This window comes from Vespula pensylvanica, chromosome 4, assembly GCF_014466175.1.
Source record: "Vespula pensylvanica isolate Volc-1 chromosome 4, ASM1446617v1, whole genome shotgun sequence".
In the NCBI taxonomy this organism is placed as follows: Eukaryota; Metazoa; Arthropoda; class Insecta; order Hymenoptera; family Vespidae; genus Vespula; species Vespula pensylvanica.
This window is the reverse complement of record NC_057688.1, coordinates 3158951-3181433: the sequence shown is the minus strand read 5'-3', so window position 1 is coordinate 3181433 and position 22483 is coordinate 3158951. Positions and strand designations below refer to the sequence as shown.

General features: G+C 28.3%; 6 protein-coding genes across 8 annotated transcripts; 1 reads left to right on the top strand and 5 right to left on the bottom strand.

Annotated features, from left to right (window-relative positions):
- Positions 1–389: 389 nt before the first annotated feature.
- Positions 390–2408, bottom strand: LOC122628612 (nucleoporin Nup37). The gene is made up of 4 exons (XM_043811052.1): positions 1707–2408; positions 1326–1523; positions 830–1197; positions 390–736 (listed from the first exon to the last, which is right to left on the bottom strand). The coding sequence occupies exons 1-4, from the start codon at positions 1854–1856 to the stop codon at positions 484–486; spliced, it is 969 nt and encodes a 322-aa protein (XP_043666987.1). The 5' UTR covers positions 1857–2408; the 3' UTR covers positions 390–483.
- Positions 2409–2878: 470 nt separating this feature from the next.
- LOC122628474 (protein MCM10 homolog) lies at positions 2879–5357 on the bottom strand. Its single transcript, XM_043810826.1, has one exon. The coding sequence runs from the start codon at positions 5146–5148 to the stop codon at positions 3001–3003; it is 2148 nt and encodes a 715-aa protein (XP_043666761.1). The 5' UTR covers positions 5149–5357; the 3' UTR covers positions 2879–3000.
- Positions 5358–7166: 1809 nt separating this feature from the next.
- LOC122628475 (gamma-soluble NSF attachment protein-like) lies at positions 7167–9175 on the bottom strand. 2 transcript variants are annotated; one of them, XM_043810827.1, is made up of 8 exons: positions 8971–9175; positions 8813–8880; positions 8660–8744; positions 8539–8556; positions 8235–8442; positions 7919–8167; positions 7583–7834; positions 7167–7504 (listed from the first exon to the last, which is right to left on the bottom strand). In XM_043810827.1, the coding sequence occupies exons 1-8, from the start codon at positions 9018–9020 to the stop codon at positions 7310–7312; spliced, it is 1125 nt and encodes a 374-aa protein (XP_043666762.1). In that variant the 5' UTR covers positions 9021–9175; the 3' UTR covers positions 7167–7309. The 2 variants fall into 2 exon arrangements, with proteins under 2 accessions (XP_043666762.1, XP_043666763.1); XM_043810828.1 differs by lacking the exon at positions 8971–9175 and having other exon boundaries at positions 8235–8462; positions 8813–8870.
- Positions 9176–9491: 316 nt separating this feature from the next.
- LOC122628455 (DNA polymerase epsilon subunit 3) lies at positions 9492–10490 on the top strand. The gene is made up of 2 exons (XM_043810787.1): positions 9492–9653; positions 9928–10490. The coding sequence occupies exon 2, from the start codon at positions 9949–9951 to the stop codon at positions 10336–10338; it is 390 nt and encodes a 129-aa protein (XP_043666722.1). The 5' UTR covers positions 9492–9653; positions 9928–9948; the 3' UTR covers positions 10339–10490.
- Positions 10491–11554: 1064 nt separating this feature from the next.
- On the bottom strand, positions 11555–16010 carry LOC122628454 (E3 ubiquitin-protein ligase LRSAM1-like). Of its 2 annotated transcripts, XM_043810785.1 has the most exons (13): positions 15686–16010; positions 14996–15238; positions 14313–14726; positions 14213–14242; positions 13901–14002; positions 13692–13800; positions 13390–13551; positions 13213–13312; positions 12906–13149; positions 12705–12830; positions 12428–12622; positions 12123–12326; positions 11555–11982 (listed from the first exon to the last, which is right to left on the bottom strand). In XM_043810785.1, exons 1-13 carry the CDS (start codon positions 15761–15763, stop codon positions 11827–11829), a joined length of 2163 nt encoding a protein of 720 aa, XP_043666720.1. In that variant the 5' UTR covers positions 15764–16010; the 3' UTR covers positions 11555–11826. The 2 variants fall into 2 exon arrangements, with proteins under 2 accessions (XP_043666720.1, XP_043666721.1); XM_043810786.1 differs by lacking the exon at positions 14213–14242.
- Positions 16011–16207: 197 nt separating this feature from the next.
- Positions 16208–21665, bottom strand: LOC122628453. Its single transcript, XM_043810783.1, has 9 exons — positions 21475–21665; positions 21173–21370; positions 20376–21008; positions 19770–20315; positions 19356–19692; positions 17848–18181; positions 17069–17186; positions 16791–16951; positions 16208–16569 (listed from the first exon to the last, which is right to left on the bottom strand). Exons 2-9 carry the CDS (start codon positions 21356–21358, stop codon positions 16509–16511), a joined length of 2376 nt encoding a protein of 791 aa, XP_043666718.1. The 5' UTR covers positions 21359–21370; positions 21475–21665; the 3' UTR covers positions 16208–16508.
- Positions 21666–22483: the final 818 nt, after the last annotated feature.

Here is a 22483-nt window from a genome sequence, read left to right as displayed (position 1 = left end):
TATAAAAATAGTAATTAAATGAAACTTTTTTACAAAGAAAAAGTCTGATACTGGATGTGATTAATTTGAAGTACGTAGTTTATTATCATTTATGTATTCATAAGACTTTTAATTGGATTGTAAGTGATTCTAACCTATCTATAAATGTAGCTAACCATAAAAAGAAATGAAAAAGAATATGTATTTACACCAAGTTCTATTTTAACATTTATCAAAACTAAAGATTTAATTGTAAAATTTTCTAATGAAAACGTTATAACTAAATTTTCAGTTAGATCTAATGAGGTATAGCATAAACTACATTAAACAGATAAAAGGAAAAATAGAAATCGGATTTTAAAGCATGTATATTATAAATATGTCTGAAAAGTAAATGTGTGAATTTTACAAATATTATTCACTTATTCATTTCAATATTTTACTTAAAAGAATACATAATAATATAAATTTATATAAATATCAAAATAATACTTTTATTGAAATTTAATTAATTTTTATTTTCCAAAAATGAAGTTCTCTATCACTACCTGCACAAATATATGGATATTTATAATGCCAAGACAAACCTCCTACAATTTTAACTTTCCCATGTAATATGACTTGTTTTAACTTAAAGTTACTAACTTTTAATAGATTATCAGGTCTGCCAATACTAGCTACAATATGTTCATAACTAGGAGAGAATTTGATTAATAAACCACCTTCAATATAAAGTGTTCCAGATTCTAGTGGTCGACTAAAATCATAAATATATTTAATATATTATGTATGATTAAGAAATATGAATGTTATGATCCAGAGATAATAAATTGTAGAACTAAATTCTTACCTTGGTCTAGATACATCCCATAAGAGTAATTCTCCAGCTGCTAAAGATACAACTTTTAATGGATTAGAACACCAATCTGCAGAGGATAAAGGAAGTACTCCTGCATCAAGTGAAATAATTGCTTGTTGATTTCTAACATTGTACATATGAATCAATCCATTTTTTTCTGCAACTAACAACTTTCCAGATTCTTCACTATGCCAGCATACACTCATACCAGGTGATGTTAAATGAAATGTTGAAATACACTTTTGATCTTCTTTAACAGCCCAAAGCTTGCAAGTATGATCATCAGATGTTGATGCTAATAATTCACCCTCAGGTTCATAGGAAATTGAATTTATATAATCTATATGGCCTTCTAAAATCTTAAATAATATAATTTACTTTATAAAGCCTGACTTATGACTTGTTATTATTATTATTATTATTACTACTATTATTATTATTATTACTATTACTATTATTATAATTATTATTTTCTAAGAAAATGTACCTCATATATATTAACATCATTTAAATTACTATTATACATTCGTATTCTAAAATCTGTACCAGCAACACAAAATGTAAGAATTTTAGGAACAACACTTAAGGTTGTTTCTGGACTCCATGCAATAGCATTTGGTCTAGTGTCATGATGAAAGGTTCTAATTAAATTATAAGCTATGTCTTCCACAGTATCATCTTCATCCTATAAAATTTAATAAATGTGTTAACATATATTTAATATAATAGAATTTAACTACTAATGTATCAAGAATTATAATTTTAGTTATAATTTTAATTATAATTTAAGTTAAAAATACTCTCTCGAAGTTATAATACAACATATAATACATTAAATTTATGTACTTTATATCAAAAGTTGATTTACCTGAAATTTGATTGTACCAATTATGACTTCTTCTTTTAAACCAATACAAATCAGTTGCTGGGACCATTCGTAAGGAGAAAATTCTACACAATAGATTTGTCCTGATAAATTTAATTTAATTGTAGGAGGTGTACTCAATGTTTCATCCATTTCTTATCATTAATTATAAAATGCTATACATGCATCAAAATTGAGCGGCATAACCTTAAAAGCATACGCAAGGAAAAACCTCGTGGCTTTTGAACAATGGTTGTTTATAATCTGTAGAAACGTATTCTATTCTTTTCTAAGCGGGATATAATCATAGAAAAAGTATAATGCAGGTTGATATAAAGTTAGCAATTCATATTTTTGTCCAAAAATTTTCACATACACGATATATTACCAACATTTGTTTATACATTTAATAAATAATTCTTAGAAATTAAAATACTTTTTTTATACGTAGATATTTAAATTCATTTAAAACTATAACAAGTAGTAGAATACAATCTTAAACATGATTTTCATCTTACATTACATGGACAATGTTATTATACAAAAATAAATAAATAGTAGCTGTAACGTGATTGGCTACTGACTTAACACGTTCACGCAGGCGCGTACCACCAGTGGCTCACGGTCGAGTCCTCCATTGGGCGGCGTGTGCCATCGATGACTCATGCTCGAGTCTTCCATACACTTCAATCTTCTGTAGAGTGAGCGTACCACCAAAAATGTAATTCGTTTAGTAATTAGAAAAAATTGCTATATAGTTGAAAATTTTAATAATGAAAATTCAACGTATATTAATTGAAAAAGCAGGATGAAGAAAAGCAAGAATATAAGCGCCGCCCTACGGAGAAAAACGAAAGAAGAACGCCGGCGTGAACGTGTTAAACCACGATTAGAAGATTAATTAAAAGCACAAAATAATTATGTATGTTACAGTGTACTATATTAGTCTTCTGCATTATTTATTTTCAACCTAGCGATACATTCATTTAATTGTAATAAGTTTTATAAATTTGATAACGAAAATAAAATTACTAGGAGGTTAAATTTAATTAATATATTTAGGTTATGATATTATGATATTTTGTAGTACGTAGATAATGAGTATATATAATTGTGAAAAAATAAAAATCCTAGATGACATTGATATTTATTTAGAATATATCTTGTCATTATATGAAAAATATGTATTTCCTAAAATCGGATCTTGATACATATGTGTATAAAAATGCTAAAAATACATTGTAATTTTTTTTATACATCTGTTGATACTTTTTATAAGTTTTAAAGTTTATATCTACTAATCCGTTTTTGGAACTAACAGATTTAAATCAGCATTTGTCAATGATGATCCTAAAAACTTTTCTTCACCACCACGCACAGATAAATTTGTTGTAATAATATTAGTTTTTCTTTCATCCATCATTGCAGCTTGTAACCAATTTGAACTGTTACATTTTGTACAGCTATGTAGAGGTAGTTTTTCAAGACTAACTGTTCTGTTACCACAATCTGAACATTTAAAGAATCTTTTAATAGCATTTATTACACGAAGTGGATGTTTTTGTTTTTTACAAAAATCTGAACTTGAAAATGCAGTGTATTTACATATTAAACATCTTACAGCTTTGCACTCTATTTTAAAGGTTGATAACATCTTTTTTTCCATTTTTTCTGTCATTTCTAATTTATTGAAATATTTTTCTTGTTCTTCTTCATATGATTTTTCTATGAGATCTACATGCATAGATTTAGTTTCCATTAATTCCTTAAAATTATTTGGTAAAGAATTAGACTTTTTTGATTCTTGTGTTTCTTCCATGTGTTCAATAATTTCTCTTGTACGTTTGGTACCTTTTTTTTCTGCCTTTTCCAAGTTTATTTTATTTGGATTTTTGGGCTTAATTATACCATTCTGTTGAACCCATTTAATTGCATTTCTTTTTGCAATATCAATTTGTCTTTTAGTAATTGGTTGAGAAAAATCAATTTTACCATTATTACAACCTATACCTAAACGTGGTGTTGATAATAAAGATATTCCTGTATTTATCATTTTCTTTTCTTTATTTTCTGTAATAGTAAGATTTCCATTTTCAATACTTGTGGATTGTGAAGATGATGGTACTAATTCCATCTTTAATTGTTTATTACTATTCCAAACTTTTAATTTATTTATTTTTTCATGATCTTTTGCTTTTTGATTAGATTGTAAATCTACAGAAATGATACCTTTTTTTATTTCTGTGTTATTTTTAATAGATTTAGATTTATCATAATCCACTTCAGAAAGAAGAGCTAAACGTTTTTGATCATGCGTACGTAATTTGACACTTTCCTGTGCACGAATTGGAGTAAATGGTTGCATACCATTACTATTGAAAAATCGTGAAGTTTGTTGAGATTTACTTTTAGGAAGATCTGATGAAAATCCACGAACATTATTGTTTGATCCTAAATCTGCTCGTTTAGAACATTTTTTATATTCTTGTTTGACATGATATACACAAAATTCACATCGATTAATATTTACAATAGCAGTACATGGTTCTCCATTTTTCTTTGTTGACTTGCATTTTCCCATATCTTTTGATTTTCCAATGATCAACATTTTTTGAGGAGTATCAATAGACAATGTTGCTTGATCAATTTGATCCTTAGATTCCATAATATTTGGATTTAGAATACCAATTACAGTACCAAGAGTAGTTTTCCAAAATGTTTTATAAGCAGCACTAAATAAAAAAATAGAAACTGTTGCCATGTTTTCAGATAAATCAGTAATTTTCCATATACTATATGATGAACCTTTTTGTGAAGTTTTAGTAGGTGATTTGTTAATTAATACTCCAGCTATTACCCAATCATTAGACAATGTACCTGATATTATACATGTTTTAATTTTTGAGACTGTTATAGCTGATTTACCGTTCATTTGTTCTCTCATTTGTTTAAAAGATATAAGTGGATTAACAATTCTTATTCCAAAAAAAGGATCGCAATGAACATTATTTTGCACAGGTGATAAATTTGTAATATTATTGTTTGATGTAATACTTTTAACAGCAAGCGATCTACTATCTTTTTCATATGGGGTACAAGTATCTTTCTTTTTTACTTCATCTTTCTTTAATAAAAGTTTTATATTACGTCCATATTCAGAATACTTTTGTTCCTCAAAATAACGTTTGTCTTCATCATCTGAAGAATCAATATTGTCACCGAAAAGTTCGTCAATATTTTCAGTATTATTTGGCTTCGGATTACTAGCGTTGCACTTACTATTATCTACTTTGTCAATACATGCATTATTAGATATAGAATCCAAAAAATTATAGTCCATTTCTTTAATAGTTTTAGTTTTTGTAGATCCATTTTCTTCTACATCACTGTTTGATAAAAGATCACTCAAAATATTAGCTCCATCAGAATCATTATCACTATCCATATTTGAAATCGATAAATTTCTAATAAAATATAAACATTAAGGTTATTCACCACTTTTTGCTCGTAGCCTATGAGACTTTAGCGACAGGTATGGCAAAATATGAACTACAAGACAACAAGAAAACATTGTTCCCATGAGTCCCCATCGGTATATAAGTTATATAGGTTATATTCCTGTAATACATAATATACATCAAAGTCAATTAAACGTTTGTTTATTTTTCTTGATATTGCATGTATTTATCTATCTGGAAATCAAGATTTAATTTTATTGAAATATAAAATTAAAATCATTTTATAATATTATTAATGTTTAAATATTAGATTATTGTGCTTTGTTTATATCACATATTGTTTAAACAGCTATAAAATTAGTAAATTAATCTTTTAATCTAAAACATTTGGAAAGAGAAGGCTTTAATGTTTATTATAGAAAAGTACAATTTCTTAAAGATCTCGAGAAAAACAACCAAATTAAATGACAAAAAAGAACAGAGATCTTTGTGAGATATTGCCAAGTAAATTGCTTATATTGTATCTTGTTTTTTTAAATATGTTCTTTCTTCTTTTATCTTATAAATCACCATTATCATAAAATATAGGATATACATAATTTATTTGTATATTCTACATTATGTATGATAATGTAGGATCTACAGAAGCTATATATATAATTATATTCTTCTATTTTTCTTCTTGTAATTATTCTCATTTTTATATTATTATATTATGTATTATTATATCATATAACATTTTTAATAATAGAATATATAAAGAACTACTCCTACTGAAGAAACCAAGAAGAACAATGTTTAGAGTTTTATTTCATAGATAGTGTGGAAATGAACAAATATTCTAAATTATATAATATAATATCTAGATATATAGGTAATCATTAATTATTATATTGATCAAATAATTAACAAAATCTTAATTTCAATCGTAAATTTATATACTTCGTAGTTGTTCCTGGAATTCTACTATATCCAATCTATTTATTTGTAAAAGTATTAGCAATGTAAAGTGTTAGTACTTTAATATTTAATTAGAGTTAAATTAAAGGTATTTTAAAAATAAATTGAAATATGCAGCCATTTGCTTGGTAATACTTGCGTTACATGATCTATAATTACATTTCAATATATCTGCATTTGAAACTTTATCTTTAAAATGAGTCCTTGTTCATCAAAATTGTTTAAGTACTAATCTGTATCTTATTGTTACATTATAAATTTATATTGTAACATTAAAAAATCAGGGATGATACACAGCCTTAATGTATTAAGTCTTAATATATAACAGTACTATATAAATAATTAATTGTAGTTTTATTAACACGGAAATATAACTACAAGTTAATTTGTCAAATAATATCATTTTCTTTATTTATAATTCTGCAAAAAAACTTATATAAATATAGTTGACACTTTTTATATTATATACTAATATAGATATAAATAATAATAAATAATGTCATTAGAAACAATAATAACTATAATAACAATAATAACGTAGTAAATAATAATGTAATATTTGCAGAACTCAATGTGAAATATAAATAAAATTGTATAATATTTTTTTCAGTAAAATTCATATTTTACAGAAAATTTAACAGAAGGCCTCAACAATTTCAGACACATGTAAGTTTTATATAATATATTAATCTATTCTGATGTATAGTATAAAGCAGTTTATTTGCTTGCAAATATAATACGTTTATTCTTGCTTAAAGTGTGTATGGTAATATACACACACACACACATATAATATATGTATACATTATATATATATATATATATATATATATATATATATATCATGTATGTGACCTAAATTGGTATTACTTCTGTTTAAATCTTTCTGCATAAACAACACGCATGTGCAAACACATATACATACATATATATGTATATGTATATGACAAATTTATATACTGCTCTTCCATTTTTTATATGGCTTGCAGAATATACTGTAATTTCCAGTATATTGTACTCTCATATTATGAATTGTACTCTCATATTACAAGCGTCATCTTGCACATATCCGATTATCTTTAACATTGTATAATATTTAAATGGAATAATGTAGGAAATAATACTTGAAATTAGATTCTATGTATATGGAATTCTAAATAAGAATTGTATATTTTATAAGGAAGGCAATCAACACAATCCACCTTCATAGTCATCAGAATCTTCTTTTGTATCTAAAGTTTGTAGAGTTGTATTAGATTTTTCATCTTCTATTTTATTTGGTATTTGTTCCATTGTATCATTAGATACAGTAGCAGTAGCAACAGTAGTATCGGCAACAGTGACAGCAGCAGCAGCAGCAGTAGTAGCAATATCATTTTCTTTCTATAAAATGAATAAACATAAACATATTATGAATGTATATTTAAAAAAAAATGATATATATTCGTCTTATATACTTACAGAATTGACTTCAGCTTCAACTGTAGCCTGCCCAGTTAATTTGGTAGCATTAGGTGATACATATGACTCTGCTGCATTTGCCCTAATACCTACGGGTGGTACAGCATATACTTGTTGTGGTAGAGGTAAACCTCGAGCAAGTTTTGCATATTCAACATCCATGTGTTTAATAAAAGGACTGTTTAGTGCAGATCTAGCTGCATCTGCATCTTCATTATCATATGCTTGTAAAAGCATTTCCAAAGTTTGAACCTATTTAATAAGTTAATGATATTATTAATGCTAAAGACAATCAGTAGAGAGCAATTTATATAATATATTTATTTTTAAAAATACCTCAGGTGCATCACAATAATTGCCCCATTCTTTAAATGCCTTTTCTGCTGCAACTTGATCACCACGTGCTAGTTGTACTAATACTAATGCTACTGCCAGACGGCCAACTGATGGTATATGATCTATTTGTTGATGCATTCCTATTTCTCTGCGAATGGCATCTGCAGCTTGATCATACATTTGCAGTTTTACCAAAAGCCTTCCTACTTTGCTCATATATTCTGCTGCTTGTCTAGGACTATCTTCACCCTTTAATCAAAAGATTTTTTTATATAACCCATATTATATATTATCATATGCAATAAATAATTTATACCATCAGAATATCTGCTGCACGTTTAAACAATTCTAAAGCTTGTTCTGGCTGTGTAGATTCTATCATTTTTCCTGCTTTATCAAGTACTGTAGCACCTGATTCAGGTGAACCATGTTGTTGGTACAAAGAACAAGAACTATGTGCAAGTTTTGATACTTCTGAAAGATTGCCCATTTCCTTGCAAATTAATAAACTTTGTTCTATACTCCTGAAAACATATCTTGATGACTTCAAATACAAGATAATATCAATACTTTTCTTTATAATAAACAACAACTTAATATATATAACAATAAATACTTACTTTGCCGCATGAAACCATCTATAATATGATTCAGGATAATAAATATAATCAAATATATGATAAGATTAATTAATTTTACTACAACATATATATATGATGGTATTGATTTATCAAAGGATACGCTCTATTTTGTTTATAACAATCAGAAGCTTTCATTAAACAATCTCTACATTGTTGATATGATTTAGCAATTCGAAAACAAGTAGCTAAAATAAATTAAAATTGATATATATTATTAAGATACATCATTTGTAAAAGTGATAAAATATTTTACCTGCATGTGTATATTCATCAGCAGCAAAATCGAAATCAGGCTTCCATTTCAATAAAGAAGTTTTTAAGCTGTAACAATAATAACAAGACAAACATTTTTTATTTCATGTTAAAAATTAAGTTCCTCATATTATTTCTTTCCTTGTTCAATAATAATACCTTTTCTCAGCTTGCCGTATGTGAGCATTGCCTTCTTCGATCTTTGACATTTTTCTCCAAATGGTGTAAGTTGGTAATTACCCTTCTCTTCAATAAATCCTTTTGTTAAGGAATGAAATAGTGTTCGATTCCAATATCACTTGTGACAGGTACTTCTTGTCAAGGCACTGTGCACTCTTTTTATTCCATAAAATTGATATTCTTAGTTAGAGCAAATGTAAAACAAGATTTTTCGTACTGAATGTAATTATCAACGCGAGATGGCGTTGTCCAATACAAATACGATTGTTTTTATTGGTCCTGTCTACAAACTTGGTAAATAAAAATATGATACATAAATGAAAGACTTATCGCGATTAATCGAATTAATTATTATATTTATATAATCATAAGTTATAAAATATATTTTTTTTTGTTTTGACAATAAATGAAAATGTTGATAGATGACATCTGGCGGCGGATTATAGAATGTCTATACTACATTCATAATCCATTCTATTTACTTTTTTTTAGTTTCGATTTTATGATCGAATTTTTGTGATTGTTTACTACAATGGCCCTTAGCGGAAAACAGCGGGAAAGCAATAGGGCAGTACATTGTAAAACCTTATTTTTCGTTGGAAGTATTACATTTCGGAAGAAATAAAAGCGTGCATGTACATACATAACATTAAATATTGAAGGTAAATGCAATATTCAGACATTACTTTAAATTTATACTTTTCTATGTATAATGATATATAACCTATACGAAATGTGTATTACTTTGTTTGATAATATACATATGTAAATATATGTTGATAAGTTGTTAAATAAACACTAAATACACGTTATCTTTTTATAATTAAAATATGTATTATATAATATTTATTTTACTATATTATTTTCATTTAGAAGAAACAATTTTCTTAGTACATTCAGCTTATTCACTTTTTATTCTTTATTTTCTTTACTTAGGCTTTTATACAAAATAATTAAATGGCTGAACGATTAGAAGATTTAAACCTTCCAAATGCAGTTGTTACTAGAATTATAAAGGAAGCTTTACCAGATGGAGTTACTATAGGAAAAGATGCAAGAACTGCTATTGCTAAAGCTTCATCAATTTTTATTTTATATTTAACATCGTCAGCAAACATAATAGCCAAAAAAGCAAATCGTAAAACTATTAGTGGCACAGATGTTATACAAGCAATGGCAGATATAGATTTTGATCAGTTTGTAGATCCTTTGCAAGAATCTTTAGAAAATTTTAAAAGAACTCAAAAAGAAAAGAAAGATGCTACAACAAAGAAAAAGCAGATCAAGAAAGATGAAGATGAAATAGTTGAAGATGAAGATACTGGAAAGGAAATTACAACTTTATAACATAGTTGAGAGTAACTTTTTGTATTAATACTTCTTGATAATATAAAATCAATCGCAAAAGTGCAGTTTTTTTTTTATATTATATATTTATTATTATAACCATTATATATAATAATTATCAAATATACAAGTATGATGTTTACTTTTCCATAGATATATTTATTCTTTTATCTTGTGAAGAAGGATAAAAGTATCACTTACATTTTATAATAACAATAATTTTTGTACATATTTGTTTACTACATCATAATGATATAATTTCATATATCATTTTTTCTTATCATACAATTGAATAGATTAATTTTGTACATAACCAACTTATATTTCAATATTATAAGAAATATTTACAATTACTATGATAATTATTAGTTGTTTATAAAAATGTCATACAAATATGGGTTTACAAATATTTTACTCTACATATCTCTTGCCGTTTTTATTAGAATAAATCAAATTTCGAAATTAACTTAGATTACTCATCTTTGATTTAAATATTCAATATCATTTATATAGTATGTAGAAATAAAGTTATATTACTACAGAATCACATTTAATATAAAACTTGAAAATTGTAGCAGATTAAAATGTCTACCCAAAATCTTAATCTATTTAATTTTCATTGTACTTGGCTTAAATGCAAAATTATTTTTTATTCTACAACCTTTATAGATTACTTAGAAAATTTGATTAGCATATTTATTCTTATTATAGAAATGTGATGTATACTGAGGACTGATATGTTATAGTAATATTTTATATATAAAATCTAGCTCTTTAATTTTAGTATGGTCTCTTCAAACCAAATATATAATTTTTGTATTACTTAATTATATGCGAGAAGTTTTTTTAAATAATATCCAAATTTTATTTTTTTTTATTATTAAAATATTACTTTTTATAACAAACAGTAGAATAAAATTATGATATCTACTTTTTTCAATATTTGCTTTATATAATCTATTTCCAGAAGTTTTTCAATTGAATAATATACATAAACTATTATATTGCATATATTTAGATCATGCCTAACAATAAAATCTATAAACAACATAATTGAAGGGACCATTTTATTTAGTAATATTTAATAATATTTCAATAATAGAAAAATTATAAATCTTTAACTTTCACTTGGGTAATATTTATATCATTTTGGCAAATTTCACTCATCTTAATTATTTATACTTTAAGTCATTAGAAAAACATGTATACGAATATGTAGTATTCTTATTTTTTTATTATGACTATAGATGCTTTTATAAAAGAAACATTTTTATAAAGTTTATGCTAGATTGTATATGTGATCTAATTTATTAATTAAATTAACGAAGTTTATAGAGAAATATGAAATGCATAATAAATAAATGGTCACATCTAAACACAACGATAAACATCAGTTATTAGTAAAAATGCTGTATATATGTAATATATCTTCTTTTTATTACGTGTATATTACGTACTGTATCTTAAAAATAACCAGTAACTGGTACTCTAATCTTTTAAAAAAGGCATCTCATGGCTTATGGCTTTAAAAATTTTCATCTTGCGTTCTATAATACTTCGGCACATGGGACATTCCGATGAAACCATATTTGCACAATTTGAGCAACAACATAAATGTCCACATGGTAGAAAAATTACTTCACACTATAAAAATCAAGAACAATAAAAGTAATGATATGATAATAAATTATTTTTATGTATTTACTTATATTGTTGTAAAAAGAGATAAAAGTATTACAAAAATTAACAATATTTATCTAATAAAAAATATCTATTAAACTCACCTGTAAATCAAGACAAACGACACATTCAGCAGTATTAATACTTTTTACAATATCAAGTTCGGGTTGATTATAACTAGTAGAAGCTTCCTCAGGTGGTGCAGAAGGCAATATTGGTGAATTATCTTCATTTGTTTTTATTTCAGCCAAATAATTTTCAGCAGCCATTTTTATAGCAGTGCGATCCCGTTCATTTGTTATACCAATCTGCAAAGTTATATATTTTTAGCTGTATATAAATAATTAAAAATGCATTTAAATTATTAAATTAACTATTTAAAAAATTTATGCTAATAAATGTTACGAACAGCTTGTAATTGTTCATCATTAATGTTTGGTAGTAAAGATGGTAATGTAGCTAAAAAAGGTAGGCAGTGTAGTGCTCCTGCAATTGCAACATGCCGCACTAACGTAGGTTCTAACATCTCTAATAAACCCTGAGGACGAGTTTCCATTAACGAATGGTACTGCATTAACCAAAATTGACTGCTTCTTCTCAAATCCTTCAAAATAAATATAAAATTAAAGAAAAATAAAATAAGTCAAATTGATACTAAATAAAATAAAAATAAAGCAGGTAATTACACTACTAGATCGTTTTTGTTCAATATGATTAATGGTTTCCAGAAGTTGATCTCTTCTATTTTTTTGTTGTTCTAATAAACTGATAAGAATAGCACTTAATGCTACTCTTCGTTCAGCAATTTCATTCTGCAAATTCATAATATTTTATGAATAAAGAAAAAGAAAGTCTATTATAAAATATAATTGACTGAATTTTCTTACAAGTTGTTGGTTTATTTCAAATTTTCTTCTTTCTAGTTCTATATTAGTTAATGCAGCTAACTGTGATTGGACCAAATTCACTTGTTGCATAATACTCCAAGATCGTGCATCACTGCGTTCTAATAAAGCTGCTACTGCAACTTTTTGTAACACTTCATCTTGACGTATTTTGTCAATAAGATCTTGTCTACTTTTTTCTTGACTTTGTACAATTTGTGCAAGATGATCATTCTGCCTTACTTCTCTGCAATTTTAAAATTGTAACAATTGAAAAATATTTATTGAAATTATTTAGTGAAATACTAACAAAGATAATAATGATTGTGCAGTATAATTTTTGTAGTTCGTATGTTCTTCCAATTTTCTTGTCCTATATAATTCTTCTTCCAATAATTCTTCCATTGCCACTAAAAACAAAAATATTTATATATATATATATTTTATATATTTTAATTATTTTAATTATTATATATACGAAATTTACAGAGAGTATCCTTTGTACGAAATAAGAACTGTTCTGAATGACAAGATGATAATAATTGCATTTCTTCTTGTGCTTCTCGTTCTAATAGTTCAGCTTGAGTTTGTCTTTCTTCTTCACTATTTCTCAGAAATTCTTTTATTACATTATCAGCTTCTTTTTCAGCTAAAAATGAGTGAATATTATCGTTGAATTACGAATAAATGTTAGATAATATGAATTATGCTTAAATTAGATAAAGAATTGTTATAATTTCGTAGTTGTCTTTATTAATAAATTTGAAAATAACAACAAAATTGATATACCATTAGAAATGTAGGAAAGCAGACGTGCTCTATTAATATCTCTTTCTTTTTGTACTTTTTCTAATTTGTGTTCTAACTGAGTTTGTTGTAGTGCCAAGTCTTTTAACAGCTGAAATTAAGAATGCACAGTGCATTTAATTATAAAGTTTTGCCTTATATTTAAGATAATGAATTTAACCATTAATGTCAAACACATAGATCTGAAATACCTTCTGTTTATGTGACTTTAACATAGATTGAACCTCAATTTCATATTCTTTCTGTTGTTTTATATTTCTTTCTACTTCTAATAATGCAAATTGACGCTGCTCCTGTAAAATAAATAATCTTATAGTATAAATTTTATGTAGAAATAAATAAACATGTATTACTTGAATAAAATTCAAAGAATTAATTGTAAAATTGTAGAAACTTATTATTTTACGAATGAAATAAAAATAGTTATGTTAAATTATAATAAACAATAAAAAGCAATGATACTGATACAAAATATTTTGAAACATAAAAATAGCTATGCATGCCTTTGCTTTTTCTAACTGCTGCAATGTTTCCTAAAAACAGAAATAAGAACATTATGACATGCATTACAACACCAAAAGGCAAGCTGTCAACATGCAATACCTGCACATCGCTATTCTTATCATAGTATATTGCTTGTACATTTTCAGAGCTTGTCTCTCTGGACAAGTCATTATCTGAAACTGAATCTTCAGGGGAATATTCAATTCCAGATTCATTTGCTAAAAATGCAATGATTACAATAGTACCCCCACTCAAAATATCTTCAGGTGGATAAGATAATTTTAATCCATCAATATTTAAACTTGTTATTAATTGTAGATAACCCAGAGATTTAGGAAGTTTTTGAAGAGGTTTATTGTAACTAATATCCAAAGTAATAAGATGCTGAAGTTTACCAATTACTTCTGGTAATTGTTTCAAATTATTTCTTGATACATTTAAGATAATTAATTTATTTAAATGTGCTATTTCGTTGGGTAGTTTGCTTATATTATTTTCTTGTAGATATAATTCCTAAAGTATAAAGAAATGATTTGTTATGTATATATCAAATAAATTATATATCTATATCTCTTTTTATACAGTATTTTTTTGATATAGTTTATAATTATACGGTTGCAAAAATACACTAATTAGTTTGCAGAAAATGTTATAAAAATCATGCATATTTTTTTGAAAAAATATTTTTTTTATATAATTCACTACATAAAATGAGATCTAGATATACTTTGTATCTATATTTAAATGAAATATAATGTAATATAATATATATGTGGTTATACCTTGAGTGAAACAAGACACATAATGTCAGGAGGCAAGGTACTAAATTGATTTCCATGAAGATCTAAGACAGTAAGCAAAGATAGATCATTCAAGGTACCTCCACCCGAAAGAGAAGATAACTTATTACGATACATCCATAAGATTTTCTTCCTAAAGACTTTGCACAACGAATAAATCCCAGGTGGCACATGTTTTAGGGCACATTCAGAGATATCAAAAACAGGTTCTGGATTTTCCCTTGCCTATCATATGTTAATAAATAGAATAATTATCATAATGCATATAACATTACTATGAAATTTATTTGAACTTGAATATTTTTTAAAAAAAGCTACAAAAAGAAACAACAATAAAAATCAATCATAAAATTATTGTTCTATTGGTATCATAATTAACATTCAATGTCAATACCATAGTAACAACATCATGATTATTTTTAGTTAGACAGAACAAAGTCATGCATCAAGTCAGTGTTATTGACATCATATTTTATATTGGGAGCTGGCTGGTGAATCCTTTGACCATCAACCCCCATCTTTAGTTCAAATACATTACTATCTACTAATATATTTTATGTAGTTTGAAAAATAATTATAATAAAAGAATCAAATCGATCACGATAATTTACGTTATCGTATAATGAGAATGAGTACGTTAATCGTTAACCTCCAATTATAATGAACACATACCAGATACAACTTATGCTCAAGACGAGCTTTGTAATCCATATTAACTTTGCTCCCATGTTTATTTATCAGAGACATCATTAGTCCTATGTGTCATGACAGCGATATGTGGCATATATAATTTACATTGTCATCGGTTTGCCTTCGATCGTCGTGATGCGATTTCGTTTGCTTTAGCGAAGCACGAACGGAGACACGTATCATCTGTCAAAGCATTCTTCTTATTCACGGTACAACTACGTATATTGCGTCTCTCGCGAACAAGTACGTTAATTGGCAATGTAGTCATTTGCTGTTTGAGTTAAGGGAACACGCACGGAACACCTCCCAGTCAGACATCGAACTAACGCTCGCTATACTTATTATATCTAACCAGACCAATCGCGTACGTGCTGCACAATGTACAGTTGCAGAAAACGTGTTTTACTATTTGTCAATGATGCGCCGATAATATTGTCATTCTTCATTGTAACGTTAATTTCTAATTCTAAAGGATGCATTCGTTAAGAAAGTCATCGAGGCTTGAAATAAAAATATGTCGAGTTTATTTTCGTATTATTTATTTTTACATTTATATTTTATTTTCTAATAATGACATTAGCGATAGCTTTTTTTTCTTTTATATTTTTTCCTTTATACACACAAAGATTCTAACAATTGCACAACAAATGTATCATTTGTTATAAATTTTTATGATAGAGATAAGTTTTCGTGTTCTTCTTATATAACGAGATAATCGATACACAATAATAATTACGATACTAACGCGCTAAAAAAATATTCACAGATGGAAATAACAAATGCTAATAAGCGGTGGACAACGTTTTTAACAATTCTGCGAATATTCTTTCTGTCGTAATCGATATTCCGTGGGTGTGAGCATTCCTCTGAAACAATATGTGTATAAAGTATATCGTATATATACATATAGGTCAAACGAGCATTTATTTATTATTAATAAACTGCTTCTTACTGAAATATTACTTTAACGTCGTCGATTATTTTGACATTTCATTCTTCATAGATAGAATGATTAAAAATTAGATCATACAAATTTCAAATATTAAAAAAAAAAAAAAGACAATTCTAGAAATAATTTTATTAACACCTTAAAACTGTGTCGAAAGAAACGTTGACTCCTTTGTCACACATTCGTTTGTAGAGATGCCAGCAATCCTTCTCTTTGCGTGTTTGAAGTTGAGGCTCCATTTCTATCGGTATTGCGTCTGTGTTTTTTTCTTTCAAAGAAATCTCCGTGTTCGGATTGACCTTTCAATAGAGAAATACAGTAAATTATATAATACGTAACTCTTTTTCGATATATTATTTATGATTAGAATCATACACACACACACACACACACATATATATACTGAATTGTCTTACTTTTGGAAGTAAAAATTTTGCAGCCATCATTGTTCGACGCGCGACTAACTGATCGTCCGTTGCTATTGCTTCATTATCCTTTTTGATCTCTACCATCGTTGTTTTTTTATCAAGAACACTGTAAAAATATTACGATATATCAGAATTTTTAAATTACTAGTAATCATATCGTTTATTCAATCTATTTATAGTATTATCATCTATTCATATGGTATTATATCAACTAGTCAAGAATAGTAGAAGAAATTCGATTATTATCGAAGATACCTTTCAATATCGAAAAAAAATTTATTATAAATTTACATTGTAAATTATTCACAGAAAGTGGAATAAAATGAGAGTGGTCGTACCAGTATGTTATAGCTCTTTTGATAATGTTATATGTATATCGTATCGATCCAGCTCTTTTTTTTTTCTCGACTATCGTAAATCATGGAGTAATCAAAGCGTATTTCGTGACCTTTATGAAATATTAAAATGCGGATATCGTCGAAGAACCAACTTCATTATGATAGAACCTACGCGTCTCTTCTATATACACTTTGTTGAAAGAAGGTGTATGCTCGACTTGTAATTGTGCTTTTGCTTTACTTATAAATAATAATCTAAATAGGCGTAATATTAACGAAGTATGTGATAACGGATAGATTAATTTTAGAGGTCATATTTTTGTGGCTTTTCCAATGAATTTGCTTTTTACTTAACACGACGATTTTTATAGAACAAATCCATAGTAATATGTATTTTTTTGTTTCCTTAGAGAAAACAGAAAGACTTACGCTAAGGTTGAAGTATTGCGTATTCTATGTGGCTTCTTTTTCATATCATCCATATTTCCGATTGGTACGGCTAGACTTCGCATGTCATGCTCCATCAAAGGAACGCATAAAGACTCGCTTTCATCTTGGACAAACGATAGCATCGGTAAAGCCGTTTTGATTTCGTTCGGCTTCCAAAGAATCGATTCCTTGCTCGTTCCGTATTCTTCAAGGTTTTCGGAATCTTTCATCACGATGAAACGATTTTGAGAGAGGCTATTTTTTGTTTTTACACAACCAAACTGTGCTTTTTCCAAAGTGGTATCCTCGTCGAAGGAATCTTTTTGAAAAGAAACTACGAGATGCGTTATTTATTCGTTGAACATTGGTTTCTTGTTATTGTCTAGTCAAATTTATTGAACATCCTTTACGATTAGAGAATATTACATTTTTAAAAATTATTTTGTATATTGCAATATTTTTGAAGATATTGTCATATTGAAATCGTATTAGAAATTCATTTGCACATTGATAAATCTGTTATACGATTTTCTGAACAATCGTTTAAAGTAACGGAAGAATGAAGACCGATATAACGAGCTAAATTAAAGTTTGAAAAAATATTTATCGTTGTTCTTATATCTATGAAAGTACGCTTGGAATGTTAAGAAGTCCAACACGTTTTTCGGTTTTATTAGTTCGTTTAAAACTCAAATAAAGTAATTATTGTAAGTTGATTGCGCGTCGAGTTTCAATGAGATATTTTGCTCCATGAAGGGAGGTCCTTGAGGGTTAATAGGGTTGAGAAGAAGTTTGGTCGATTTAACATGTTCAATCGATTATAAGGATAGCACGAAGAAGATAGACAACGCTTTATGAAGACCTTTTTGATAACCGTTAGAAATGGCATAATAGACAAGTACATACTGCAGTTTTCTATGCTTATATAACAAAAGTCTTCGGTCGTAACAGCATGAATTCATTTTATTCGAAGAAAATATATCAGTTTATCGCGTCTATCTAACATTGATCGATTGAAAACTCTTAATTTGTTTGAAACTACACGATTCGAAAGTTTACTCCTAGAAAATATTTCAACGGTTCTATTAAAAATATCGATCGAGGCGTTGCATGAAAATTTTTCATTTATGATCAGTTTGATTCATGCACGATATCTAAGCACAACGAACCAGCGAAAAGATAATTTATGGAATGTGTGCGTCGCGTGTCTCGCACCCTTTGTAATTTGTTCCTTTAATTATCGTTGTACGCCTCACCTCATTGTTACGCCTACGTACGGTTCATCGAATTCCTACTCGGCTTTTATCAGTTTATTATGCGAATTTTATTACGCGTTCATTATACGCATCACTTCAAAATTTGAAAAAGAGGTACGATATATAATAGATTAATACAAAATATGTTATGCAGTTGGAAATTTACGATATTTCAAATTATTTTAATCATATTCTTTCTACATATTGTCCAATATTTTCCATTCATTTTCACGTTCGAATCTTCGAACTTACCTGATTTCACAGGTTTCCTGATATTTCCTGGGATCGGCGTTGTCGAAGTTTTTATGATCGGCGCTGTAGTTAATTTTTCTCGTAACTGACTGATCAATTTAGCCTCGTTTGGTGAATTTTCGAGATCACTGTCGCTTTCGGTCGAACTGATTAAGGAAACCATGGTAATGATATCGTTTGATTTCCCATCGCAATCTTTCGTAGATATTCTACATCGACCTCGTGAACCATTACATTGTTCGTCTTTGCAAGCGGATCCAACGCTGTGTTGACGTTTCTTTATATTTTTTAAACGTTTTTTTATCGGAGCTGATCTTATTGGTCGTGCATAGGACGGCTGACAATAATTGGGATAGTTAAATTATTGTAAGAAAATTAATTACTAGCATCTCAAAAAACTCTTTAATATATTACCTTCGATAGAATTTCTTTTTTTTTGTCGGTAACAACCTCTTCCTCATTAATTTTTCCTTTATCACTAATTTCGTTTGAACCTTTTTGAACTTTTCCAGAATCACAGGTCGTATCTATGACGATATTTACTTGAATACGAGATGAACTTCGGCCTTGTAAAGGTGCAGAGCTACTTCTTGACTTTCGATTAGGCCTTTGATCGTTTATACTTTTTATCGCATTTTGTGGCCCACTCTTAGCTTCGTTCTGTTTGATTTCCATTGTTCTTTTACACGAAGAGCTTCTTTCGATCGAACTTAATCTCGATGGAATATCGGTATCGTTCGATATTCTCGAGACAGCAGTTTTATCTGTTTCCGTGTATAGAAATGCTCTATTCGTACCGCTTTGAAAATTGGCACGTTTTTGTTTCGCCGAGGATACTTCGTTTTGTGTTTTTAAAATGTTTAATGTGTTAGTTTCGGATTTTAATGTTGGTAATTTTATGTTATCGTCTTTCTCGATACACACTTCTTTTTCATTTTCAACAGATTGATCCGCTGAAACCTGAAAGAAAATATTTATACAAGAAGATTTATTGTTAACAGGATCATGTTGAAGTTATACCTCGATTGTTCCTTCTAGTGTCTTGTTAGTGTTGTTTTCTACATACTTTATCCTCTCGATCGGTCCTGAATAACAAACATCATTTTGAAACTTCACCGAAGAAGTTTCAACAACTTTAAAATTGTCCTCGATCACTTTCGTTTTTTTTGGTCTTTTTGTTTCTTTGATGTCCTTGTTCAAATCCGTTCTACTTTCAAGAGAATCCGTACGCTTCGTTATTTGAATTTCATATGAATTATCGTTACGAGAAATATCCGAATTATTGCGATCGGGAATAAGCTGTCTATCTTTCGTCGATTGAAGAATTTTGCTTTTGGAGATAGGTGTCTGTGGTTCCGAAATAGTAGTATAATTCGACGATTCAGAATCGCATCGTTCTTCGACGACACCATGCGCCAAAAATATATCGATATTGGCTTTATTTTCTTCGCGATGTTTCCAGGCAAGTCTTAGTCTTTCCGTTAACTCTTGCCTCGAGTAAAGTATTGATGACTTCTCTTCATTTACAATCATATTCCTGTTCTGAGATTTTTTCAAGGCTGACTTCGACTTACCGGTAATTTGTCGTGCAACGACTTCGACATGGTCGATGCTGTCATTCTCGCGATGTCGTTCGCCCCAAGCTATACGTACCTGCAAGATTCAATAGAATTTTTTAATAACAAAACGAAAATAGAAGGAATTCGATTCGTAAATTAAAATTGTTTACTCAGTACGATTAACACAGATAACAATATAAAATGTTCTATTTAGAACAGAATGAACTAATACTATTAAAGATTAAATCAATAAAGGACCTTCGGTCTTAAAGATCCTGATCTCGAATTAACGCGATTTTTTCCAAATCCAATAGGATCGCCATGAATCTTCGGTGATTTCTCATCGTCCGACGTTTTTTGTCGTCTTATTTGCCATCGTCGTGGTGTAGGCGATTGTAACGAGAGTTGACGAACTCGGGCAACCGATCTACGAGTCTCTGACATTTGTATATTTCTCTGAATAAAAGTATGATTAATGTCTTCAAATGTTTCCATTCGATGCGATGGAAAAGTAACGAAGAATATTTTTCCTATATATTTACAACATGATATATCTATACCTTTGATAATTCGAACAATTATGATTTTCCAAAATAATTGTTGGTAGAATATTTCTTCATATGTGTTAGTAACGGTACGACGAGTGAAAACTCTTCTCTCATGCGAATGAACGAAAATATGATCGGATCATTCGCATCGTGTTCACAGCACGATCGAATGCCGACTGACGAGTCTCATCCATTGCCCTCTACTATGATCGTTTACAACTACTACCTTACTCGTGATTCAGTACAGAATTTCTACCACCCTCTCACCGAAAGGAAAAGGAGGGTGGTCGAACAGTACGTTGCTTTTTTGTACTTCGTGCAGCTGGTCACGTTATATCCACAACGGCAATTACCTTGAACTCCTCTATACCTTCAACGAATTTTCCGTTGAGGTATTCGAACTCAAGAATCGATCCGTGTTTCATGATTCACGAACTCGCAACTCGAGTTTGAGTTTCTTACGATTAGTTGAGAAACTCGGTATAAGCAGTTTTTGCTTTTTCTTTTCTCGCGATCATTGTACTTAACAACTTTTTAAAGCGAAAATCGATTTCATATCTATCTCGTTGCCACTATCATTATATTTTTATCGATATTTTTGAATATTATATTTTAGATATTATAGTTTTTAGGATACTTCAGATTTTATTATAGTGGAAATAGATTGATGATATAAGATCACGAAAAAATATCGTTTACTTAAAGAGAAATCTTCGTTATAAATTTGTATTAATCTTTCGAACTCGATCGACATCGTACGAATTTAAATTAGTCCTTCATTAATATATCACCTCGAAGGTGCAATACCTCTTTTCTTCTACTGTCTGCGTGCTATATACAATCCTCGAAATCACTAATAGAACACTCGAAGGTCTACCGGTCATCCGGGATTATTGATCAAAACTACTTCGTGATCTGGCAGCTTGTTGTCTGTAGTTGCCATGACATCAACCCATCATACGAATTTACTTTTCTCTTCTGTCTTTCTGACTGTTACTGACACTATCCCATGCTTTCGATT